The 24,421-nt window shown below is 30.0% G+C and overlaps 1 protein-coding gene across 3 annotated transcripts in view; it reads left to right on the forward strand.

Annotated features, from left to right (window-relative positions):
• LOC117168509 (protein sprint) overlaps positions 1-24,421 on the forward strand; it is a 353,946-nt gene that overhangs the window by 180,472 nt on the left and 149,053 nt on the right. The window contains exon 1 of one of the 3 annotated variants that reach the window (XM_033354236.1): positions 13,336-13,517. The exons of the other annotated variants lie outside the window; for them this stretch is intronic. Within the exon in view, the coding sequence (XP_033210127.1) occupies positions 13,459-13,517 (59 nt within the window). The 5' untranslated portion in view covers positions 13,336-13,458. Of the gene's footprint in view, positions 1-13,335; positions 13,518-24,421 lie in introns of those variants that run through there. 3 annotated transcript variants of the gene reach the window in all.

The raw sequence follows: 24,421 nt of genomic DNA on the forward strand, positions 1-24,421 counted from the left end.
TGCTCCTTAGACTTTAAATACTTTTTTACTTTTAAGAATGTATTCTTCTTTCAAGGTGAACAATTCTTTATTTATTTCTTTCCTCTTAGCAGTAAGAATGTATTTCGTGTTCCTAGCTGTAGGAAATTTATCACCTTTGAAGACGATGAGTGACAAGTTGCTTCGTCGACTGATGAACCGAGAAATGATAAAACAAGTGAAAGGAATGCTGAAGATTACGAGGATTATGATGAAAAGGTTAAATGGCGACTGCTATTAAAATTGATGTTTAAATTTTTAAAAATATATTTTTTTTTAACAACTAGGCGATTTTCTATGTGATTAATCAGAATCTAAGAATTTCAAATCGTACAAGTTTTAAGACTTTATTGCACTCAGAAAACGATTTCGTTGAATCGAAAATTTTTTGATGGTTTAAACATGGTTATAAGGCTACGCCTTATAACAAATAAAAAGCTCTAATGAATTTTTTGATAAAAAGCGGATTTATTTTAAGAATTTAAAGAATATTATATGTATACGAAAATTATGTTGATTTTTTTTATATACTGATATTTTTGGTATTAAATGCTAATAAAAATTAAAATCAATTAAATAAATTTTTCAAGTCAGAATTTTCTTTCAATGAGCAAAAATTATATTTTAAATATTTTGTTAGTTTTTATTGAAATTAAATTTGTTTTATTATTGTATATGACATGCTTTTAGTTTGTACTGAAGAAGCAATCTATTATTTCCTTAGACACAAGTCTAAGAAATGTTTTTTTTAATCTGAGAAAATTATGAGGTCAGTTAAGCTGGCAGGACCACATTGCAAAAATGGACTGAAAACCTATAGGGAATTAAGGGCTAATTTAATGCCCTATTGCTAAATTTAATGTTCTTCATTTAAACAAAAAACTGGAGGTCATGCTAGCTTAACATTAAGCTAGCAGAACCACACATGAAAAAAATTAATTTTTCAAAATTGCTTTGCTCTATAATTTAGGGCTCATTATGGGCCCACTTAATGCCCTATTGCCAAATTTAATGCTCCGAATTTTTTTTTGGAAAAACCTGTGGTCGTTTTAGCTTAACGTTAAGCTGGCAGGATCACACAGAGAAAAAAACGTCTTAGGCATTATTTCTTTGCATAATAATTTAGGGCTCATTTAATACCCTATTGCTAAATTTCATGATACGCATTTTTTTAACATGTGTTTCTGTTATCTTAACGTTAAGATAGCAGGACCACTAGTTAACAAAAAATGCGGAGCATCAAATTTGGCACTGGAGCATTAAATGAGCCTTAAATGAGCCCTAAATTATATTGCAAAGAAATATTGTCCAAGTCATTCTTTTCTATGTGTGGTGCTGCTAGTTTAACGTTAAGACAGCAGAGCCACAGGTTTTTTTTTTAAATGCGGAGAATAAAATTTTGCAATGGAGCATTAAATGTGCCTTAAATGAAGCCATAATGTCAAATTGAATGCTATGTGTTTAAAAAAACATACCTGTGGTTCTGCTATTTTAACGTTAAGCTAGCAGGACCACTAGTTTAAAAAAAATCCGGAGCATCAAATTTGGCACTGGAGCATTAAATGAGCCTTAAATGAACCCTACTTTATATTGCAAAGAAATATTGTTCAAGTCATTTTTTTCTATGTGTGGTGTTGCTAGTTTAACATTGAGACAGCAGAGCCACAAGTTAAAAAATGCGTGCCATCAAATTTAGCAATAGGGCATTAAATGATCCCTGAATGATCCCTGAATTATTGTGCAAAGAAATAATTCCTAAGTTCTTTTTTTCTCTGTGTGGTCCTGCTAGCTTAACGTTAAGCTAGCATGACCACAGGTTTTTGCGAAAAATTGCGGAGCATTATAATTGACAATAGGGCATTAGGTGAGCCCTAAATGAGCTTCAAGTTATAGAGCAAAGAAATTTTGAAAAATTTATTTTTTACTATGTGTGGCGCTGCTAGCTTAACGTTAAGCTAACATGACCACCGGTTTTTTTTGTTTAAATGAAGAGCTTTAAATTTAGCAGTAGGGAATTAAATTAGCCTTAAATGAGCACTAAATTCCCTATAGGTTTTCAGTCCATTTTTGCAATGTGGTCCTGCCAGCTAAACGGACCTAAAATTATGCCTTTTGCTTGTCCAGTGCAACGAAATAAAAACTAAGTGAATCTTAAAAAATGGCGTTTTTAATCATTAAAAGAAATTCGAAATTAAGCAAAACTTCTATTTTTGTATTTAAAGTGTTTTTAATATTGTTTACTACTGTATTTAACTATGCATACAAAATTAACGTAATTTTCGAAACTACATTGAAATTTGATTTAATAATAAAAATTAAACACTTTTGGAATAATTACTAGATCGTAAACTATTTTTTATTTCCAAAATTAATTAGAGATATTTATTTGCTTTTGTACACAGCAACATTTTAGCACTAAACATTTTCGATTAACATTTTTTTTTGGTATTTTCGTTCCAGCTTATACTATATAACCTCTTTTTGGGTTATAAATTACTTTTATACAACACATTATTTGATTGATTTGATTATAAATTTTTGTTAATTTGACCATATATGAGCAATTCAGTGAATTCGACCGAAAGTTTTGGTAAAAAAGACAAAATGTTTTATTTGTTTTGAAAGCGGGAAATTAGTCTACGTTGAGCATGCAATTTATTCTAAATGTTATTAACAGCTTTATGACAAAAAAGTCGCAGCCTGAATATTTCTAAAATTAAAAATATAAACTTATGGTAGTTGTCGTGCCAAAAATCAGATGTCTAACAACGCAGTTTTCCCATGGTTTTGAGAATCCAAAACATATATTGCATGTATGTATTGCATAATTTTAATTAAATAATTATAAAACTTATAAGAAAATATATTTGAACTTTATTTGAAGACTATTTAATTCTTTTTATAATTGGAAATATTAAAGTTCAAGTGAATGTTTTCCCCGAAACATAATCCGTGATTATTCAAATGTAAACATTTTTTTTAATTGGTAAGAAGCGACAGTAAGATCAAATATATTTACAAAAATTATTTATAAATCAATTTTTTTTTGCAAATTTTAAACTTTGTCATAAAAAATAATGTCTCTTCTTTCATAAGACATGACTAATGTTATAATTTCACATCTTAAAATCATAGAAAGCTTTTTTTAAAGGTGTATTTTCTATAAAACACTTATTATTTTTACGGAAATCAACATAATTTAATAGTTTAAATCTCAGGAGCATGCTATAAACTTTTTTTTAAATAAAACAAAAATAGGCATTCAATTTAATTCACCAAATGGTACAAGTTTAGAAGGCGCGTAATTCGAAACAAGTTGGGTTATTTTAGGACACCCTAATATACATTTATCAAATCTATTTCAGTGGTAACGTAATACTTTTTTAATTTCTGATTAACAATAATAAAAATATCAAGAAAGTGACACATTTTCTTTACTTTTAGATACTTTGCAACCTATTTCAAAAAATATTTCCCCTTTGTTTAATTTTTTTTATCATTTCTCGTGTTAAGAACCGATTAAGCCTCCTGTCATGTATTGCCTTCCAAATTGATAAGATGCTCGCCGAAACGCGGAAGACTTTAATAATGTACAATAAAAGTGCATGACAAAATAAATTAAAATTTCGAGCTTATCTTTCCCCCTTTCTAAAAGCAATATCTCTAAAGGACTAACGCGTACGCAGGTTCTTCTACCCTTTTTATCAATAAAGAGTCTGAATGTATAAAACTTTCCAAAAAATTCTCTCGCACCTGATAAAAAGCAGAATTTACATTTTCTGCACCATTGCCTATAATTTCTGTTCATCAGAACCCTCTTTTTCTTCACGACTTTTTTATGATTCCGATAAAATGTTCATCGATAACCGGTTCCTTATACCACAGAAGTTTTGCTACAGAAAAACACCTCCCCTGTGTTTTCCTGGGGCGCGTAGAAGTTCTCAAACGATTTTGTTGATTTCACGGTTGACCCAGTCTTGAGAACGATCGAGTGTAAAATCAATTTCGATCGGTTAAAAAAACATAACGAGTATTCATCAAGCGAATCGTGCCACATCCTGTGTCAAGATAAAAGTGACTAATAACCCACGATAAATCGTGAGGGTCATTGAGGGTCCATCAAAGGAAACAAAAATGGAAAAGTCTTTAGAAAAAAAAGACAAAAAATTTTTGAAGACTTTTCAGTCACAATGTCTTTTTTGAATATTTTTAAACCTTCAATTATGGACGTGATTTCATCTATGCACTAACATGGAACTGCGGTCTCAAAGACCGCTGTATATATTTATATATAATTAAATAAGTAAAGAAGTTTTTGTTATCTAAGTTATACTAGTATATGAATGGATATTCGAATAAGTAAAAAGTTAATTAATTCTATAAATTTTGGTTGTTAATAATATTTTACAATAGTTGGTGGAGCAAGCCACATATCGCATAAACTTGGTGCCGTATGAAGACCGCACGGTTATCCGTCCGTACTAATTTGTTACTTTTTGGTCAATTGAGGGATAATTGGGACGTAACATTTCTCTCAAGTTTGTTTTCGTGTGACATGTTATGTTTCAAATGCTTTGAAACTATTCGAATGAGAAATATATAATTCACAGAAAAAACTGAGAATGAAATTTGTTGCAGGAAATTTTTTAGAGCAATAACGTTTTGTTTAGTCAACTTTGCGTCTTTCAAAAAACATGTGTTTGTCATAGAAAAGCAAAAGAAAGTTTCGTCAGAAATCGATGTAAAGTTTATCTTCTGTTTTTTTGTGTTGCGGTGCTACCGTCGACGTGCGGTCTTGCGGGCCGACTTTATCAGATCTAATTGTGCGGTCGGTATGACCGCACGTCGATAATTGAAGGTTAAAGAATTCCTATTCTTGCCTAATTTTAAGAAACTTCCCCTTTTTCTCGTTTTCTAGTTCAAACGCAAACTTTATTAATAGAAGCCAATAAGAAAACCCAACCATTTTTGGTTGTAAGTTAATTATTGTTTGTTGAAAAGTCTACTATTATATTTTTGGTTTAAAACGATTCAAAATTCTACTACTTGGTTAAACATGTATCTATTTTGTAAAAACTTCGTATTTTGGCTGTTAAATTTAACAACTTGGTTAACAAATCAACTATTTGGTTGAAAATTCAAATTTTAGATGGAAATTCAACTATATCCTAAAAAAATCGTCTTTTTGGCTTGAAAATATTTCAAATAATGTTATTATTTATTCTTCCTTTTTTTATTTCAAAGACTAATATTTCTTTTTTTCAAAATTCAGCTGTTTTGGTTAAAAATTAAATTATTTTTCTGAATATGCAGCCCTTTTTCAACAATTTAACTATTCCGTTGAAAAATAATCACGTCTTTGAAAATTTAATTATTTTGTTAAAAACTTATATTTTTTGGTCGAAAATACAACTGTCCGTTTGCATTGAAAATGAATCTTTTTTGGGAGAAAAGTCATCTTTCTTGATTGAAAATTCATCACGCAAACCTGTTTTTAATTCATTTCTTTTAGTAAGAAATCTTTCTTGGTTGAAAATTAAACTTTTTTGTTTAAAATAGATTTTTTTTCAATTGCTGTTTTTGTTTCTAAATGAAAATATTTTGGCTGAAAAATTAACTATTCTAGTTGATTCAAAATTAAAATACTTTTTTAAAAATTCATTTATTGTATAGATGCTTCTCTTTGGCTAATGGTTTAACCATTTTATGGCAATAAGTTGTTGTTTTTTTTAACTATGCGGATGTAACTAGCATATATATTTTTTTTTAAATTTTTTGATCGAAGATTCATCTCTTTGGTTGAAATTTTGTTGTTGTTTTTACTTTTTTTAATTCATCTATATTGGTAGAAATGTCCTCTTTTTTATGCATCTGTTTTTGGTTGATAATTCAATTCTCTTCTCAAATATTCATCATTTTTATATGAAAAATCAACCTTTGGTTCTAAATCGAACTGTTTTGGTAAATATTTTATCTCTTTTTTATTTAAAAATTCGTCTTTTTTCTTCGAAAATTTAAGAATTTCATTGAAAATAATTTCTGTTTTAACATCGGTTACTTGGTTGAAAATTAAATTTTGTATGATAATTCATATTTTCACATTTCAAGTCAACGTTTCTCTAAAACATTCGACTTTTTTGCCACAATAGAAACTCTTTTTTGTCATTGCTCTCTTTTGGCAAAAAATGTTTTTTGATTAAAAATAAAATATTTTCTTGAAAATTCGTAATTAAAGAAAAAATTTGAACTGTTTTTTATTCTACATTAAAATTTATCGCTTGAGAATTCGACTCGTTAGTGAAAAATTGAACTAATTCTTTGAAAATGATTTAAAAAATTATTTTATTGTTGAAAATCTTTGTTTAAAAATTTAATAGGTTTTGTCTGATATTAACTTGTTTGTTGATAATTCACATTTTCGGATTTCCAATTCAATGGATTTCTAAAAATTTCAACCTTTTAGCCAAAATAATCAACTCTTTTGTTGAAAATTCATCTCTTTTGGTATAATAACTTTTTGGGTTAAGGAATCAACTTTTTTATCCAAAATATAATATATTTCGACCTTAAATCCCAGGATATTCAGTACTTTGACCATTGGGATACATATTGATTTATTTGTATTAAGATGAGTAACTCATTAATAATTCATCAGATGTGATGTGACTCAGCCTAATAGAGAGTTTAGAATTTAGATAGATATTTCTTATGATTTTTTGGCTTGGGAGATGGTTATCCTAATGTGGGAGATACTCTGAAGCCCACGCATGGTAGCGTTAGATTTAGTAGTTAAAATCGAGGTTAAAATGACCCGTGAATAATTTGTTTGCTGACTCAATCTAGGCGAGAATGACTATTTTGTTAGCGAATTTAGTAATGATAGGAGTTCTGTTTATAAACAGACTTTTGAAGTAGATGCTTTCTTGCAATATTTAATTGGAAGCTATATTTTTAAAGAATTGTAAACATTTTCTATGGTGAGGAATAATTTTAAGTCAAGATAAATAAATTTGAAATTTAATTTTAAATTAACTTTCACATAAATAATAGAATGTTTCAAAAGAACAAAAAGATATCCATTCTAAACGAAAATATAATATTAGACTTTTCAATTAAAAAGGAAGACTAAAACTATCATTTTTTTTTAATTTGAAAACCTTAGTATAATGGAGATCGTGAAAAAAATAAGGAAAAAATAATATCGAATTAAATAATATATGAAATAAATAATAATAGTAATAATAATAATAATCTGCATAATTTATTCACTTTGCCCAATTTCAATATTTTTAACTAATTAATTTCAAGATCCTAAATTAAGAATGCTTAATTTTTCTAAATAATTGTTTATATCATATTATTTGTTTAATTTCTATCGCTTTAAGTTTTAATTATTTAATTTTGAAAGCTTGTAATGAGAAGGCATACGTTTTTCAAACTTTTTGTAATAATTATACTTTAAAGGTTCATAATATTTAAAATTCTTCAATTTTGAACGTTGAAAATAACAGTATATTTCCAGACAGAAATTACATTTTTTCAAATTTCTCCAATCACTTTGAATACTTTGACTACTAATCTTTAAAGTCTTAAAACTAAAGTGTCTGCTTCAAAAATTTAAATTTGAAAATATTCCTTATGAATTTTTATAATTTTTTTTTATTATTGCCTCCAAAATAAATTCAAAATAATAAAAAATTAAAACAATAATTTTTCAATTTCAAGCCCGGAAATTGAGTAAAATTATTAATAGCGACCTCGTTTTTATTTATTTTTATTATTTATTTTCAATGTGATATCTTAAAGTCGTTCGATTTTTATTTTAAGGAGTCAGTATACAAAAGTTTTAATATCAAAAATCTCGGCGAATCAAAATTATTTCAGGTTTGAATAAAGTTTGGATTCGTTTAAAGCGGTTTTAAATTCATATTTTGTCATTTGAAATTCTTCCATTTTAATTAATCTGAAAATATCCAATTTTCACGTTTTTAGATTGGCCTATCATCGAATGTTCAATCTGAAATCATTCAATTACGAGATTTTTCAATTAAACATAAATTTTTTTATTTTTGAACGCTTTAAATTAGAAATGATACAATTTTCAAATTTTTAGCCTGCATTTTAAGATTTTTACTGCTTCTGATTGAAAAATGTTAAGTTCCAAATTTTTAAATTTTAAACTTTTTTATTTATAAATGATAAAGTTCTATTCCTTTAGATTGCATTGGAAATAAGATCATTTTTCACAATTTTACCAACTTAAAATGTATTGATTTGGAACATTTTGAATCAAAAATTATTCCATATATATATTTTCTGAATTTCGTACGCTTTCAAATAAAATGTTTGCATTATTCATCATGTTATTAAACATTTTTAGACCTGATAGTAAAAAATTTGGGTAATAATGATTTTTTTTAAACTTTATTATTGGAATCTTATAAAATAAAAATCTAAAGAAGTGAATGCGTGATAGAATTTTAATAGACAATTAAGGCCAATTCTAATGATATCTTTTTTTACCGACACAGTTACCAACATTGAGACCATTCCACAGCTCAATCAGTTCGTATCATTGCTAAGTTTCTAGAAGCTTTTCAAAGGTAACCAATGGCGTCATAAAATTATATTAAACAATCCAGAGTAACGAATTTTGCATAAATAACTTCAAGTTTATTTATTTAAAATTCGTTATTAACAATTGCGTAATATAATTTAATGACTTCATCACAAAAATATTCTAGAAACTTAGTACGGACACGAATCACTTAAGCCTTGGAATAATCTAGATGACAATAACTGTGACGGCAATGCAATTTATAATTGGAACCATTATTACTTATTTACTCATTTTCCACTATTTTACAGTATTATTTATAAAGATACAAAATTTAATGTGAAAATTGTATTAAAGAAAATTATATTATGGTGCGAGGAATATAAAATTTGGTTTGAAACAGTAGAATTAATGATGTTTGAATATCAGTAGCAGTAGTAGATTTTGATCTTAATCTCGATAGGGATTTGATTTCTTGACTGGCCTCGCAAACGTGGAAGCACTCGGATGAATTTTTTTTCTTCTGCCTTGAGAATTGAGGCTCCAAGCATCCCCGAGGTCGTCGTCTTGTCTTTTCTTGATCAGTGTTTTTGTCCACCTTTTACATTAAATGCTGCTTTGATGCTCCTCAGTTAATAACAATTATCCACGCTGACAATCAATCTAAGGTTATTATGACGTATGCTTCGAATCGCACTTCCACATTCCAATCAGAAAAATATTTCTCTTGAATGAAAGATCTCGTTTATTTAACATTTATCATTTTTTTCATTTGATCAAAAATAACTTCAATATTTAGAAAATCATTTTCGATCAAAGAAAAAGCATCTCGGGTAGATTGTTGAAGAGGATGCGTAATAAACAAGAATTTGACTTGAAAAATCTTTTAAAAAGGTCTAAAAATTTGTTTAATTTATTAAATTTAATATATTATACATTTATTGCATAACTTTTTAGTTTATTTTATTTAAAAGATAAATGATGGGTCTTATAGAATAATAATTTTTGGGTATTAACCAATATTGTTGAGGTGGTTTCCTTTTTATTATAGAAAGGAATCGTTATTTTCTTATCTTCCAAATACATCTATTTTATTAGCTATTTTATTATTTGGTTACAAATTTTATTATTTTGTTCAAATTAAAAAATTTATCGAGCACTTTTCTTAAAAATAAATCCTTTTTGGTTGAAAATGTAACAATTTTCGTGAAAAAATTCAATTAATTAGTTGATGATTAACTTCTTTTTTGAAAAATCATATTTTCGAATTGAAAATTAATCTGTTGTGCAGAAAATTAATTTTTTCCCCTGAAAAACTAAAAAATTTAATTGATTTTTTTGTTCTTTAATTGAAAAATTACTTTTGCTTAAAAATTTATTTTTTGTTGTCGGAAAACTTATTTCTTATGTGGCATCTGTTTTGGTTGAAAATCCAACTGCGTTGTTGGGAATGGATCTGTATTGAAACTTTACCTCTTTCGTTAAAAGTACAACCATTCGGTTAACAAATCATCTATTTTATTGAAAATACAATATTTTACTTAAACTAATAGGAATTTTGAATTTATAATTTAGTGCCTATTTTAATTTTCTTTCGTTATCTCCTTCAAAAAGTCCTTATTTCTCCTCTTTTAATAGTATTTTTACCGTTGACTATAAAGGTGATTTTAATTTTCAATTATAAAATTGATTATTTTTTGGGTTTAATTTCTGGTTGAATCGTTCGCGATTTTTCCGCTGTTAAGGATGTCCTTTAAATCTACAAAATTAGAAAATAAATCTTTTAGAGAATATTTGAAATTGGTTTCACAAAAAAAAACTTTCAAAACGTCTTGTTTTTAATGTCGTGAATTTCTGTCTATGATTTTTAAAATGTAAGTCGGAACTTCACAAAGAAGGACGGAAAGGAGGAAATTAGTTACAAATTATCAATTTTAGTAATGTAGGAGATTTAAAAAACTTAAGGAGGGAAATGGGAAAAGGTGAAAAAGGGGGCGAATTGTGATCCCTGGTAGTTTAGGCGATTTTTGAAATTGAAGGGGTAAACGGGTATACATGAAAAAAGGACACACAAAGCACAATCACTGTCTTAAAAGACATGTTTCGAACACATGAGCTTTAAATTTTTTTTTAATGCTAATACACCTTACATAAAATCACGCTCACTGGTTTAAGGATGTTTTGGTTTTCAAAAATGCACTTTCAAATGCACTTTCTAAATGTGGGTTAGTAACTTTTTACTAAATCAGATTTAGGCAAATAAAAGGTTTTTAGTCATCAATTTCCTTCGAACATTCCGATCCCTCAATACTTCTCTTTAAAATAGTAACCCAAGATTTTCCATGTTCCCAGAATCTCTACCGACGCTTTCCAGGACAGAAATATCAATCCTGGCAGCCATCTCATTGATTTTCACAAAACGCGGTCTAGTTGTAGTACTTTACGTGCAATGTTTTTTTGCGAAAGGATTTAAATTTTTTTTTTAATTCTGAGAGCTACACTATTTTGAATTTTGAGGGTAAATTTTTTTTAATTTGAATATTTCTACTTTTTTTTTGATTACAATAAAACTTATAGGCATTTTGTAAACCAAGATGCAGTTTTATATATATAAAATGAAATAATTTATTTTTAATTGTCACCAAAAAGTTCAAAACAAAATTTTTATTCGATTTTTGACGGATTTCGCTTTTTTTGTAGAATAATATTCCTTGTTCTTTTATATTTCATTAAAAAAACTTGATGGCCACTTATTTTGTTAGCAAGTTATAAATATTTAAAGAACAGTAGAAACTATGAGTCGCGTGGCTGGCTAGATGAGTGTCCATCAAGCATTTTTTTCAATGAAAGATTAAAGAACAAGGAATATTATTCTAGAAAAAAAAATAAAATAAGAAATAGCGAAATCCGTAAAAAATAGAATCAAATTTTTTTAAAGGTTTTTTGGGTGAAAAATTTATTTTCTTTAATATGTTGTATAAAAGATCATCACGGTTTACAATATTCCTATACGTATTATTATAATCCGAAACAAAGTGTCAAAAATACTAAACTTTAAGAAAAAGTCGACCTCAGATTTCAAATTGCATAGTGTAACTCTCCAAATTTTCAAAATTTAAAAAAACCCTTTATCCAAACAACATTAACTATAAGGTATTACATTTACACTACGTCTCATTAAAATCGATGAAATCACTGCCAGGATCGATATTTCTGACCTGGAATACTTCCCGCAAAACAACAAAATCTACACTGCCGTGCAAAAGTTTTTGACTAACCGTTTTTTATGTCTGACTAAATTCTTTTGATTTTAATTATGCCAGAGCTAAAAAAATTTCTCTTTAAAGGGTTGATTGCTCCCGAAATTCTATATAAAATGAGCCCAGAGTGAAGGTAATTTATCTAGTTTCTAAGTATAATTCGCAAAAATAGTGTAAATTTCAATTTTTTCTTAAATTTTCAATAACTTCCGAAATAATCCTCATTTTTCAAAGTTCTTCGGCTCATTTTGGAGCAATTTTTTGCACGTTGTCAGTACAGCTTATGAGCATAAATCGTAAATTTTTTTTATAGAATTGCAAGAACTTGAATTCGTAATAAAAAAAGTTGGAAAAATTACAATATTCTTTTTGGTAAAAAAGTATTTTTGTAAAATATATGAAACATATAATCATGAAGTTTCTATGAAATTTCCACAAAATGTATATTTATTTAACTTTTATTCTTATTTGCCTACAGATCAAGTTTTTTCAATTTTTTACAACTTTTTTGTTACAACTTCAAGTTCTTGCAATTCGAAAAGAAAATGTTTAATATGTATACTCATAAGCTTTTGTGATACGTTGGAAAAATAGCTTCAAAATGAGCCCAAGAACATTGAATAATGTTCAAAAAACAATTTTTGCAATATCTGATACAAAAATAGACGAATTGACTTAATCCTGGGCTCATTTTATACCGAATTTCGAGCGAATTTAACCCTTTAAAAAGAAATTTTTTAGCTCTGACATAATTAAAATAAGGAAAACTTAATTAGTCATCAAAAAAGAAGTGGTGAAAAACTTTTGCACCGCAGTGTATCTCAATTTCATTTTGATCTCCTCCCTTAAAAATGCCATTCAATCTTAACAGCGCAAAAGATTTAACTCCAGTTATAAAAATTCATCAATAAAGGATAAAGTGAAGTGAAGTAAAGGAAAGTGGAAAAGGTCAAGAACGCAGATGCACTCTCAAGTTCCTTGGCCTATCGCATATCATGGAGCGAGGCTGAAACTGAAACGGGATTGATCATACGTACACGAGAATGATCGTGACTCGCTGGCGCGGCGTTTATATCCCGCTGCTCGGATAATAAGATAATCCGTGCGTGCAAGAAGAGCACAAGAAGACTCGAATTCATCGTGACATCAGGCAGGGCATCGCATCGGTTGCAGCAACGGGGACCGCTTTCTCCCGTCCGGATGCAAAATATGAGCTCTAAATTTAGCGGTAAGAATTTTCGTGGTACGGGTGGGCAACCTCCCTGTCTCCGTGCAGTGCTTTTGGACACTCATGCTCGATTTTCGCAGATGCAGTCTCGGTCCCGAATTTATGCGAAACGAGGAGGGGTCTGATGTGAGTGAGTGAGTACCGCAGGAATTCTCTGGACACGCAAACCGCAACAACTCAACAAGCCTCGAGCCCGGCCCGTGTCGCGTTACGCGCGTCAAGTGCTGACTGCCATGTAATTACATGCGACTTGTGCCGATAAAAGTTTATAGTTCTAGTGTGAGGGTGAGTGCACGTGTGACCTTGAATCAGAGTTGAAGACTTTGCAAAGCTCTTTCTCTATCTCTCTCGCTCTTTGCGCCTTTGGGAATTATTGTGGACGCAAAGGATATAAAATGCTCATCACTAAATACACGACGATCCTGCTACAGTCGACCAATCAGCATCTCATTCGGTGAGTTACGGATTTATGTCAATTTCGCGACGACAAGCAACACCATTCATGTGTCAATAGCCTTTTTTTTTAACTGGTCTTATATGGGGCGCAGATGCGTCAAGTGCTCACATATAAAATTATTGGTTTTTTTTAGGTCGAGTATTGAGCTCTGGTAAATTTTGCCGTATTTAAAGTGTGTAGTCCGGTAAAATTTTGTACGAATGAGGAACTTTTTGTTCCGATAATATTTTTCGCTACTTTGGAAAAATAGTACAATATTTTACTATTTTATCATAACATGAGGAACATTAAGTTCTAACTAGACACAAATTGTCATATAATCAAGAACATTACACTCTGAAAGTACACTCAAGAATTGCTCATTACTTCACTATTCCTATAATAATACACTTTATCACTAATTTTCGAATTTTCGAATTGTCTAGCAGATGGCAGTGTTTCTGATTCGAATCACGAATCCTGAACATCCCGATTTCTCGATTCTCTTTCATATTATATTTCAAGGTTCTACATAAGGCCAGTTTACTTCTGAGGCTCTCCTGCGACTTATAGTCACTAACAGAAGTGTTGTTTAAACGGAGACTTGGAAAAGGGGTTCGAGATGTGCAGATCATTTTTCTGTGTTCAGTCACTGACACTCGTATTTTATAAAAGAAAATTTAGAAAAGGGATTCGAGATGTAACAGATGACTCTTCTGTTACCAGTCACTAAAACTTGTATTTTTCAAAGGGAGAATTGGAAAAGGGGTTGAAAATGTGACAGATCACTCTTCTGTGACCAGTCACTAACGATCGTATTTTTTAAAAGAAGACTTGGAAAAGAGGTTCGAGATGTGGCAGATCACTCTTCTGTGACCAGTCGCTACCACTAGTATTTTCAAAAAGGAGACTTGGAAAAAGCGTGCGAGTTTTGACAGATCACTCTTCTGTTACCAATCACTAAAACTTGTATTTTCTAAAGGGAGAATTGGAATAGGGGTTAAAAATGTGACAGATCACTCTTCTGTGACCAGTCACTAACGATCGTATTTTTTAAAAGAAGAGTTAGAAAAGAGATTCGAGATGTGGAAAATCACTCTTCTTTGAACAGTCGCTAAGACAAGTATTTTCAAACAGGAGACTTGGGAGAAGGGTTCAAGGTTTAACAGATCACTCTTATGTGACCAATCATTGACAATTATTTTCTTGAAGGAAGACTTGGAAAAGGGGTTCGAGATGTCATCGATCACTCTTATGTGACCAGTCACTTACACTCGTTTTTTTAAACAAAAGATTTAGAACAGGGGTTTGAGATGTAACAGATCACTTTTCTGTGACCAGTCACTAAAACTTGTATTTTCTAAAGGAAGACTTGGAAAAGGGGTTCGAAGTGTGACAGACCATTCTTCTGTGACCAGTCACTAACGATCGTATTTTTTAAAAGAAGACTTGGAGAAGAGGTTCGAGATGTGGCAGATCACCCTTCTATGATCAGACGCTAAGACAAGTATTTTCAAACAGGAGACTTGGAAGAAGGGTTCGAGGTTTGACAGATCACTCTTCTGTGAACAGTCATTGACAATTATATTTTTGAAGCGAGACTAAGAAACGGGGTTCGAGATGTGACAGATCACTCTTCTGTGACGAGTCACTAACAGTCGTTTTTTATTAAGGGGGATTTTACAATACTACTATATTATGGTAAAATACGGCAAAAATGTTGTACTACAAACTTAAAATACGGCAATAAATAGCGTATCTGTATACACTACTTTTTTGTCGGGTTGAAACTTGGCAGAATTATTGTCCAAGTTGGCCTATATTAATTCACTAAACCATAGGTCCATTTAGCAACCGGTTGTCAATATACAGATACCTGAATTTTTCATTTTTTTCAGGTTTTTTTTTACCTTCACGTAAGTGTAACTTCTTTTACAATTATCTGATTGGACTTTTATCGTAGCGTTTTTAAAAGATCTTTTCTTATACTTTAAGCCTACCACAAAACAATTTTTCTTTCCATTATACAGTTTTTTTAAATTCAAAATTAAAATTATTTTTTTGAAAAAAACCTAGATAACAATTTTTTTCTCTTTTAAAATAAAACTTTTTTACCATCTTAAACTCATGCAGAAGAAAAAGTGGGCTGGAAATAATTTTGTAGTCAAATTGTGATTTTACGCTTGAGAATACCACTTTATGATTATATAATATTCATAAGCACCAAAAATCATCTTAAGATAGTTAACTGTAAACTTGGAGACAAGTTAGAGCTAACAGTATTCGTTTCCGGGCCAGTGTATTATTTCCAGCTCACTTTTTCTTCTACCAGGCTTTAAAGAGTGTTCAAAAAGTTATTTTTTAAAGAAACAAATTTTCTAAAGGCGATTTTTTACACAGTAAATCCCCGAGATATTATTTATCTAAAGTTGAATAAAAACGCTGTAAACAATTGAAAACTACAATTATCCAAAGGCAGATAATTTTAATCACGAGGCGGGCAAAAATGATCTGTCGTTAGATAATTGTAGCTTTTAATTATTTGCAACGTCTTTATTCAACTAAAGATAAATAAAATCTTGGCGATTTACTGTGTAAAATCAATTTAAGTTTTGATTAAAAAAAATTATACTGAAAAAAGAAACAACATTTTTTCAATAGTCTTAATGTGCATGAAAAAATTTCCTCTGCCTCATATGCAGTACATCGAAAAATATTTCACAGGCCTTTTTATTTATATTTAAATGAATTTGCAGAGGTGAAAATTAGATTAGAGGGCTAAATAAAATATAATGAGGGCTGTAAAGAGCTGAAAAGGGCGTAGGATACATATAGGATGTTTAACTGGTTTTCTAGAGCTTGAAAAGGGATTATAGAGCTAAATAAAACTGAAAAGGTCGTAAATTGAACGTTGGATTCTTGGTTCTTTTAATTTCCAACTATTTCGTAGTAAATTTAAATGCTGGGCGTTAAATGTAGGATACTTGCTGGACATGTAACTGTCTTTTTAGAACTATAACGGGAATTATAGGGATAAACACGGTATCAACTTGGATGAAAAGAGCTAAAGAGGGCGCAGAATACATATATTTAACTGACTTTTTAGAGCTAGAACAAGGATAAAAGTACTCGAAAAGTCGTATGATACTTATAGGGTATTTATCTGACTTTCTAACGTTAGAACAGGAATTTTAAATCTAAGAAGTGTGTAACGAGGGCTGGAGATAACTTAAGAGAACGCAGGGTACATATACCTTATAAAACTGACTTTTTAGAACTGGAACAGGGAGAAATTATTTTTAAAATTTATTTGCAGAACGTAAATAAATAAATAATATTGACCCTAATGCCACTTAAAAAATTTCCTATACATAAGCAATTAAGTTAAAAAATTTTGCCGATGGCTATATGATCGCACGGTGTAGAATAATCAATGATTGACACTTGGGTGGTGTTACTTATGAGCAAAATGTTGTTACTAAAATATGGTCTTCATTGATGTATTATTATTCCCTCAGATTTTAAGATGACTATTTTTCATATTCTGGTCAAGGTTAATGACGTTCTTATAATGCCCAATGAACTTAGTTTTTTTCTGATTTTAAGTGACGAACAGAAGCTTATCGATTTGTGGACATGAGGAAGGCCTTATCTCTTGTGCACATTCAAAGAAAAAGCGACCGTTTAACCACTGACAAGGTTCTATCCACATGACCCACCGACATAATACACGTCAAGTACAATCCCCTCCCATAGCAATGTTTACTTTCAATATCACTTTTTTCTTTAATCTTATTTTCTCTGCTATTTCAAGCTCTCTCTCTCTCTGTTATTTTTTAATCTCAATATACAGGGGATCATTCAAGAAGGTTTTTATGACCTATCTGCAATATCTATTTTCAGAATCATTTTCTTTAAAAACTGTTTACCTATTTGAATGAATCTGAGAGCAGAGAGCGGCTCAACTACACCTAGAAAAAAGTTTTGTTGAATCAAAAAAACTTTCTTTAAATCAAAGAAATTCTAGTATTGATATACGGTCAAAGAAACATTTCTTTGATTTAAAGAAATTTTTTGGTAACTTTTTTTATTAGATTTAATGAAATCTTTCGTTGATTTAAATGGAAAATTTATTTAAATTAAAGAAATATTTCGTTCCTTCAAACCGAATATTTCTTTGAATTGAAGAAATATTTGATTGCTTCAAATGAAAAATTTCTTTAAATCAAAGGAATATGATTTTTTATTTGACCTTTACATTTCTTCAAATGAAATAACTGTTTTGGTTGAAAAAAGAGAACCGGTTGTTCAAAATGAATCCAATAATACTTGAATCCAATAATAATAACCTGAGGAAAAAAGTTTTTTAAAATATTTTTTGTGTTTAAATGAATTTTATCCTTCCCTAATTTACAATTCCTCACGAAAATTTAAGGTAAAAAGATAAATTGTGGCGAAATTGTGCACAGAAGTAACAAAAATTGACATAAAAACGAGGTTCGGCCATGCTGTATAAAAGTATCTATTTACACGGTAGAAAGCTGCAATGCTTTCTGCAAATCCCTACGATGCAAGGATGTCGCGCACTTCTTTGACACACACACATTTTAGCGATTTAAATTCTTACCAAGAGCCGTCGCTTCCGCGTCTTCCCAAAAATTTGACAACACGTATTCCGAAAGACGCGTTAACATACAATCATAAAAGTGATTTGTTCTGCCCAATATCATGGCACATATTAGTAATGTGGATTTAGAAAGCTGTCTTTGATTCAAAGAACTAATTTGCTTATTTCAAATTACTGACTCTAAAGATATTATTTCTTTCATTTTTCCTAGTAACTTTCTTGGATCAAAAGAATTTTGTTTTAAATCAAACAACTCATTTAAACAAATAATTTCTTTAAATTAAAGAATTTACGTGACGTCATTTATTAAAATCAAATAAATTTTCTTTTAATAGAAAATATTTTTATGTTGAATCAAAAGAACCTAGTCAAAAAAATGTTGTTTTTTTTTTTTAAATTAATAAGAACTTTTTTCTGGTTGTAGACAGACGGCTTGAAAATAGTCTCATTAGTCTCATAAAATTACAAAGAAACTTTATTTGTTTATAAATGTAGATTACATAATTCTTATTGATTTTCAAATATTTTTTAATGGATTCTGAATCTGGGTTTGAAATATTTGATTTTGAATTGTCAAACTTAATTTGAAAATTCGTTTTGAACACGTTAAAATTGAAATAACGACTAAAAAATTAAGGCTACAAATTTCAGACTGTTTAATTTAAGTATGAAATTATTGATTTTTTAGCAATTAAGGCATCAATCAAAATTTTCTCGAAACAGGGAAAGTAAGATGATTTTTTACGAAAATAGGGAATAAATTCTTTTAAATAAAACGAATGTAAATATAGGTACCATATTAAATTCAGCTTTTAATTTGTTTAATTTTCAACAAAAAAATTTAATTTTCGATCAAGAAAAATGAATTTTTAACCAGAAATATAACTTTTCCTTCGTTAGAGATAAGAGATTGCAATACAAATGACGAATTTTCTATCCAAAGAGACGAATGTAACACAGTACAGATGCATTTTTAGCAAAAAAATGTGACGTTTCACCAAATAGTTGAATTAAAAAATAGAATTTAATTTTCAAGCAAAAACATAAAATTCTTAGAATAGTCGAATTTTCTGCAACAGTAAAAAATCATTTACAACGAAGAAACGTGAATTTTTGACCAAACATTTAATTTAAAAAAAAATAGTTAACAAACCAGTTGCATTTACAACAAAATATTTTGACTTCCAAATAAAATACACGAATTTTCAATAAAAGAGTTGTATTTTCAAGTGGAAAAATCTAATAGTTTAGAAAAAAAGGACACATTTCTTTAAAAAAATGATTCTGAACAAAGATGAATGGATTTTCAAGCCAATACAGTGAAACTCTTCTATAGCGCCGATTTTGGGGCTGACGGTGGGTGGGAACTAACTCATTGCAGTTCGCTCCGCTTTTGTTTGTTCATGCCTGAATGCTCGCCTGAGTGACAACCGCAGCCCCCTCGCACTACGCGCAAGTAGATAGTTTTTAACTAAAAAAGTTAAATTTTTAACCAAATAGTAGTTGAGTGTTCGAAAATTTTTTTTCAACCAAACAGTTGCATTAACAATTAAGTAGTTTGACTTCCATTCAAAAGAGACAAATTTTCAATAAAATTCAAACTTTTTTAACCAAAAAAGATGAATTTTTAACGAAAAATAATGTCATTTTTAACGAAAAATAGTTGGACTTTGTTATTGGTTTCTATTTTAGTTTGAATTTTAGTGAAGAAAGACAAAAAAGTGGGAAAAGAAGTTTCTAGAAAACAGTGCCAAAAACAGGAATTATTGACAGAAAGGAAAAAAGGGGGACTAGAAGACAGAGTGTAAAGGCAGTAATTATATTTGAAATTATTCGATTTTAAATTGAAAACATTAAAATTTGGAAGACGGTTTGACGAAATTAGAAGTATTTTAATTTCAGACTAAGTTAAAATGGTACAATACAATTCTTCTTAGTTTTAAACTTGAATTTTAAAAGTTTCATATTAATTCAAAATTGCAATTAAGTATCAGAATAAAATTTCGGATTAAAATTGAAAACAGTTGAAAAAAGTCGAAAAAGTCGCACGATCAAAACCCTTTGATAATTATTGGCAACAAAAATTAATTATTTCATACAAGTATAATCTCTCCCCTGAATCACTCCTCGATCTTCATAAACTTTATATCCCATCAACCCCATAAGTTCGAAATCTGCCAAATATCTTCTGACGTTTCATCAGTCATGAATGGTCATTAATAATTTATAATCTCTCCCCCTATCGAAGTCCCTAATTGTCAGAAAGCTTAATTTCGACAATTAATTTCCTGTGATGAAGAAATAAAGGAAGCAAAAGTCTAACAGCCTTTTGGATTTTCATGAGCGGATTTAGTATTCAAAAATCGTTCCTTGCATATTTGAGTCCCGGAATTGGTCCGCAAGAGAGACAACAATCTCGCGCTTCCCATTTGGGGTTTATTAAATTCGCCCTGGAAATCTTGGCGGAGTCTAAGGGAAGGAAAATGAGTCTTGGAAATGGAAAAGAAAATAAAAGAAAGGGAGAAGGTTCCACTGTTCGCTCTTGAAAGAACACGTGCATTCGTGACTCTGAATAAATTCGATAAGGTTCAGTCGCCCGGCGATTCGAACTGCTCTTTCCACTTGCGGATTCGCCGAATCGCGAGGAGCCCGTATTTCCAAATTTGCATTCCGCAAGGTAAAGAAAATCCGACCAACTCAGCTCTTTTTGCCTCTTCTATTGAGAGTCTCGTGTCTTCAGTCGCGCATGAACGAGAAGACACCCGGAAATATTTCACCCCTCTTGATTTTTCGACGTACGACCATTCTCACACTTTCCTCATGCAAATCTCTCGATTTTGCATCCACTTATTCAAATTTCAATTTTTTTCAATAGTTCATTTTATCTTATCTAACAACCATTAAAAACAAGTTTATATTTATAGAGAATGTTTAACATAGAGATTCGAACAAATAAAAAATAGCTCATCAATATTCCAGGACTCGAATTGTGCGACTTGTTCGACTGTTTTTAACTTTTCTTGTAAATGCGACTTTTTGCGAGTTTTTTTAAGGAAAAATGTAAATAATCGACTTTTTCTATTTATGTTAGAAGTTCAATGTACATAGTTTCAATTTCAACCAAAATAAAGCTTTTACCATAGAAATTCAAAGCTACAAAATTTAACTGTTTTGCTGAACATTCGCCTTTTTGTATAGAATCATCCTTTTGGATTAAAAATTCCCTTTTTATCGTAGAAAATTCATCCTTATTGATTGAAAATCAATATTTTTGTTTAAAATTAAAAGTTTATCTATATTTTGTTAAAAATTCAAACTTTACTCTACAAAATTTGTCTTTTTGCTTCTAAATATAATGTTTTTTTTTATTTAAGTATTTGGTGAAAAAAATATTAATATTAATATTAATTGATTGCGAGTACTTTGAATATAAATATTAATGATCCTGTTTACACTGAATACATATATTAGATTTTGAACATTATATTACAAATAAAATTTCTAACGCTACGGGGTATCGAACCTGTATCTATATACCTAAATCTATCGCCTAGCAGTCGGGCGTGCTAACCACTCTGCTAAACTGACAAATTGAAACTCTGTGAAAAAGCCATCCTCATAAGGTGCAGTTCAGAAAAGTTAAAGAACCAAATTTTAAGCTCTCTTTTTCTAATTATTTATTATTGTGTGACGTTGTGTAAATGTAAAATACACGAAATGTTAACAGGAATGCCAATACACTAATTTTTCAATAAATAATTTTAATCGATTACAATTTTTCTTCGCGTAATATTTCATTTTTTTCCGTTGTAGCCTGCTTTACAACTTTTTGCAGTGGCAGGAAATGTAATTTGTATAAACGTTAACAATTTTTAATTACAGAACTTAACAAATTTCATCGTGAACTTTGACAATTTTTCAATAATTTTTTTTTATCTTTCGTATAAGATTTGTTTATTAGGTGCTAAAACTAAGACTTGGTGAAACAAAGTGCCGATTCTGGGTCAAGCATCGGTGGAGAATCGGCAAATATAAATAGCCAAAATAGGCTGCCAGCACTAGCTCAACGTTGGGCCGATTTAAATAAAACATTGTTTGCCGTGGTAAAAGTGACATTTGGCCCAGTAATGTGCCGTCACTGGGCCAGACTTTGGCTGATCTTCGTGAAACATGGTTCTCCGTACTAAAAGTGAGACTTGGCACAATACAGTGCCGATACTGGGCCAAGAATCGGTGGAGGATCGACAAATATAAATAGTGAATATAGGCAGCCAGCACTGGCTCAACAATGGGCCGATTTAAATAAAACTTGGTTTTCCGTGGTAAAAGTGACACTTGGCCCAGTAATGTGCCATCCCTGGGCCAGACTTTGGCTGATCCTCGTGAAACATGGTTCCCCGTACTAAAAGTGAGACTTGGCGCAATAAAGTGCCGATACTGGGCCAAGCATCGGTCGAGACTCGGCAAATATAAATAGCCAATATAGGCTGCCAGCACTGGCTCAACACTGGGCCGATTAAAATGCCGATATTGGCCCAATATCTTTAGCCGACCGAAGGAAATCATTTTGGGTCAAAAATTCTATTGTTTTAATGAAGATGCGTCGTCTTGAATAGAAAATTCGTCCTGATGGATTAAAAATTCATCTTCCAATCGTCATTTTCCAAATTCGTCCTTTTTTCTTGAAAATTCAAATAATTTGTTAAACGTTTTTTATGATACAATGTTTTGGTTAAAGATTATACGATCTTATTAAAATTCTTCTGTTTTCGCCCAATTTAACTGCTTAGCGCAAAAGATATATTTTTTGAAAATTCAAGTTTTTTGGTTAAAGCTTCATCTTTTTTGTTTGAAAATTCGACCATTTAGTTGGAAATCCATCTTTCTATGTTGAAAATTGAACTAATTGGTTAAAAATTCCACTTTTTTCTTGAAAATTCGTCTTTTCTGGGTGAAAATCATCTTTTTAGTTCAAAATTCTACTTTTCAGGTTGTTAATTTAACTTGTTTGAAAGTGCAACTGTTTTTGGTTGAAGTTGAATTTTTTGCTTGAAAATTTGACCACTTGGTTAAACATTAATCTTGACAATTTAAAAATTGAACTATTGGCCTAAAAAATCAACTATTTTCTTGAAAAATTGCCTCTGCTGCTGGAAAGCTCAACTATTTGGTTATGATTGCAACTCTTTAGTTCAAAATTATTATAATTTTTTTTAAACTTAACTATTTGATTGAAATTTTATTTTCAGGTTTAACAACCTATTTTTTTTTTGAACCATTCCACTTTTGAACTTGACAACTCAACTCGTTTGTTAAAAGTTCATCTTTGTAATAAAAATTGATCTCTTTTGGTTGAAACTTTGACTACCTTGTTCAAAATGCAATATATTCAGAATTAAAATCATAACAATTTAAGGCGTTTCATTTTGAATTTATTATTGCTACTATATTAATTTTAATTGAAAGTAACTTGTAAACTTCTCTCATTTGATAATAATCCAAGTTGACAAGTTCAGAAAGAAATATCTTAAACCCACATTCAGAATACTTCAAACTGAATGGCTATTGTTAAAAAATCGTTTTAGCTTTAACATTTATTTTGAATATGCAAAGAATATTTGAAAATCAATTATTCGGAATCCCATGCGTCTTTCTTTATAATTTTATGCATAATTTTTATTTTGATAACGACTGGAAATTCAGAAAAATAAGAATCAGGATGCATGGTCAAACCTCGATTCGGAAAAATATAAAATACGGGAAATTTTTCTTCTATAATCTATCAAATGAATTTCGGGAAAAAAAGGCCTGAGAAGAGTAGTATTTCGTGTACTATATGCATGGGTCTTTTATTTAATTCGGAAATAACACATTTTTAGTTCAAGTTTATAGTATTCTTGTATGAGATTTATATTTTAATCATCATCATATTTGTATTGAAGTTTTTAATACAAAAGTTTTTCTCCCCTTTGTTTCAGAAACCAGGGATGCAGACTTAGCTCTTATGTCTTTCTTTCTTCTTTCTTTACCCCAATCAACCCACTGAATGTCGGGACACTCATAAAATCTTATTACGAGAAAAGAGTGTTGAGCGTCATTGTAAAATTTCTGGAAGGCTCTGAGTGTTCTTTCATTATTAGATTTGATACTTTTCGCTTTATTCCGACTTTGTTTATTTTCAGCAAACTATTTAAGAATTTAAGGTGGCTTGGGCGCTTTTTAAAAAAATCACAGGCAGTTCTGAAAATTTGATATTATCGAAAGAAAATATACTAGATCACTTTGCAAAAAAGAA

Source organism: Belonocnema kinseyi, chromosome 2 (genome assembly GCF_010883055.1).
Source record: "Belonocnema kinseyi isolate 2016_QV_RU_SX_M_011 chromosome 2, B_treatae_v1, whole genome shotgun sequence".
NCBI lineage: Eukaryota > Metazoa > Arthropoda > Insecta > Hymenoptera > Cynipidae > Belonocnema > Belonocnema kinseyi.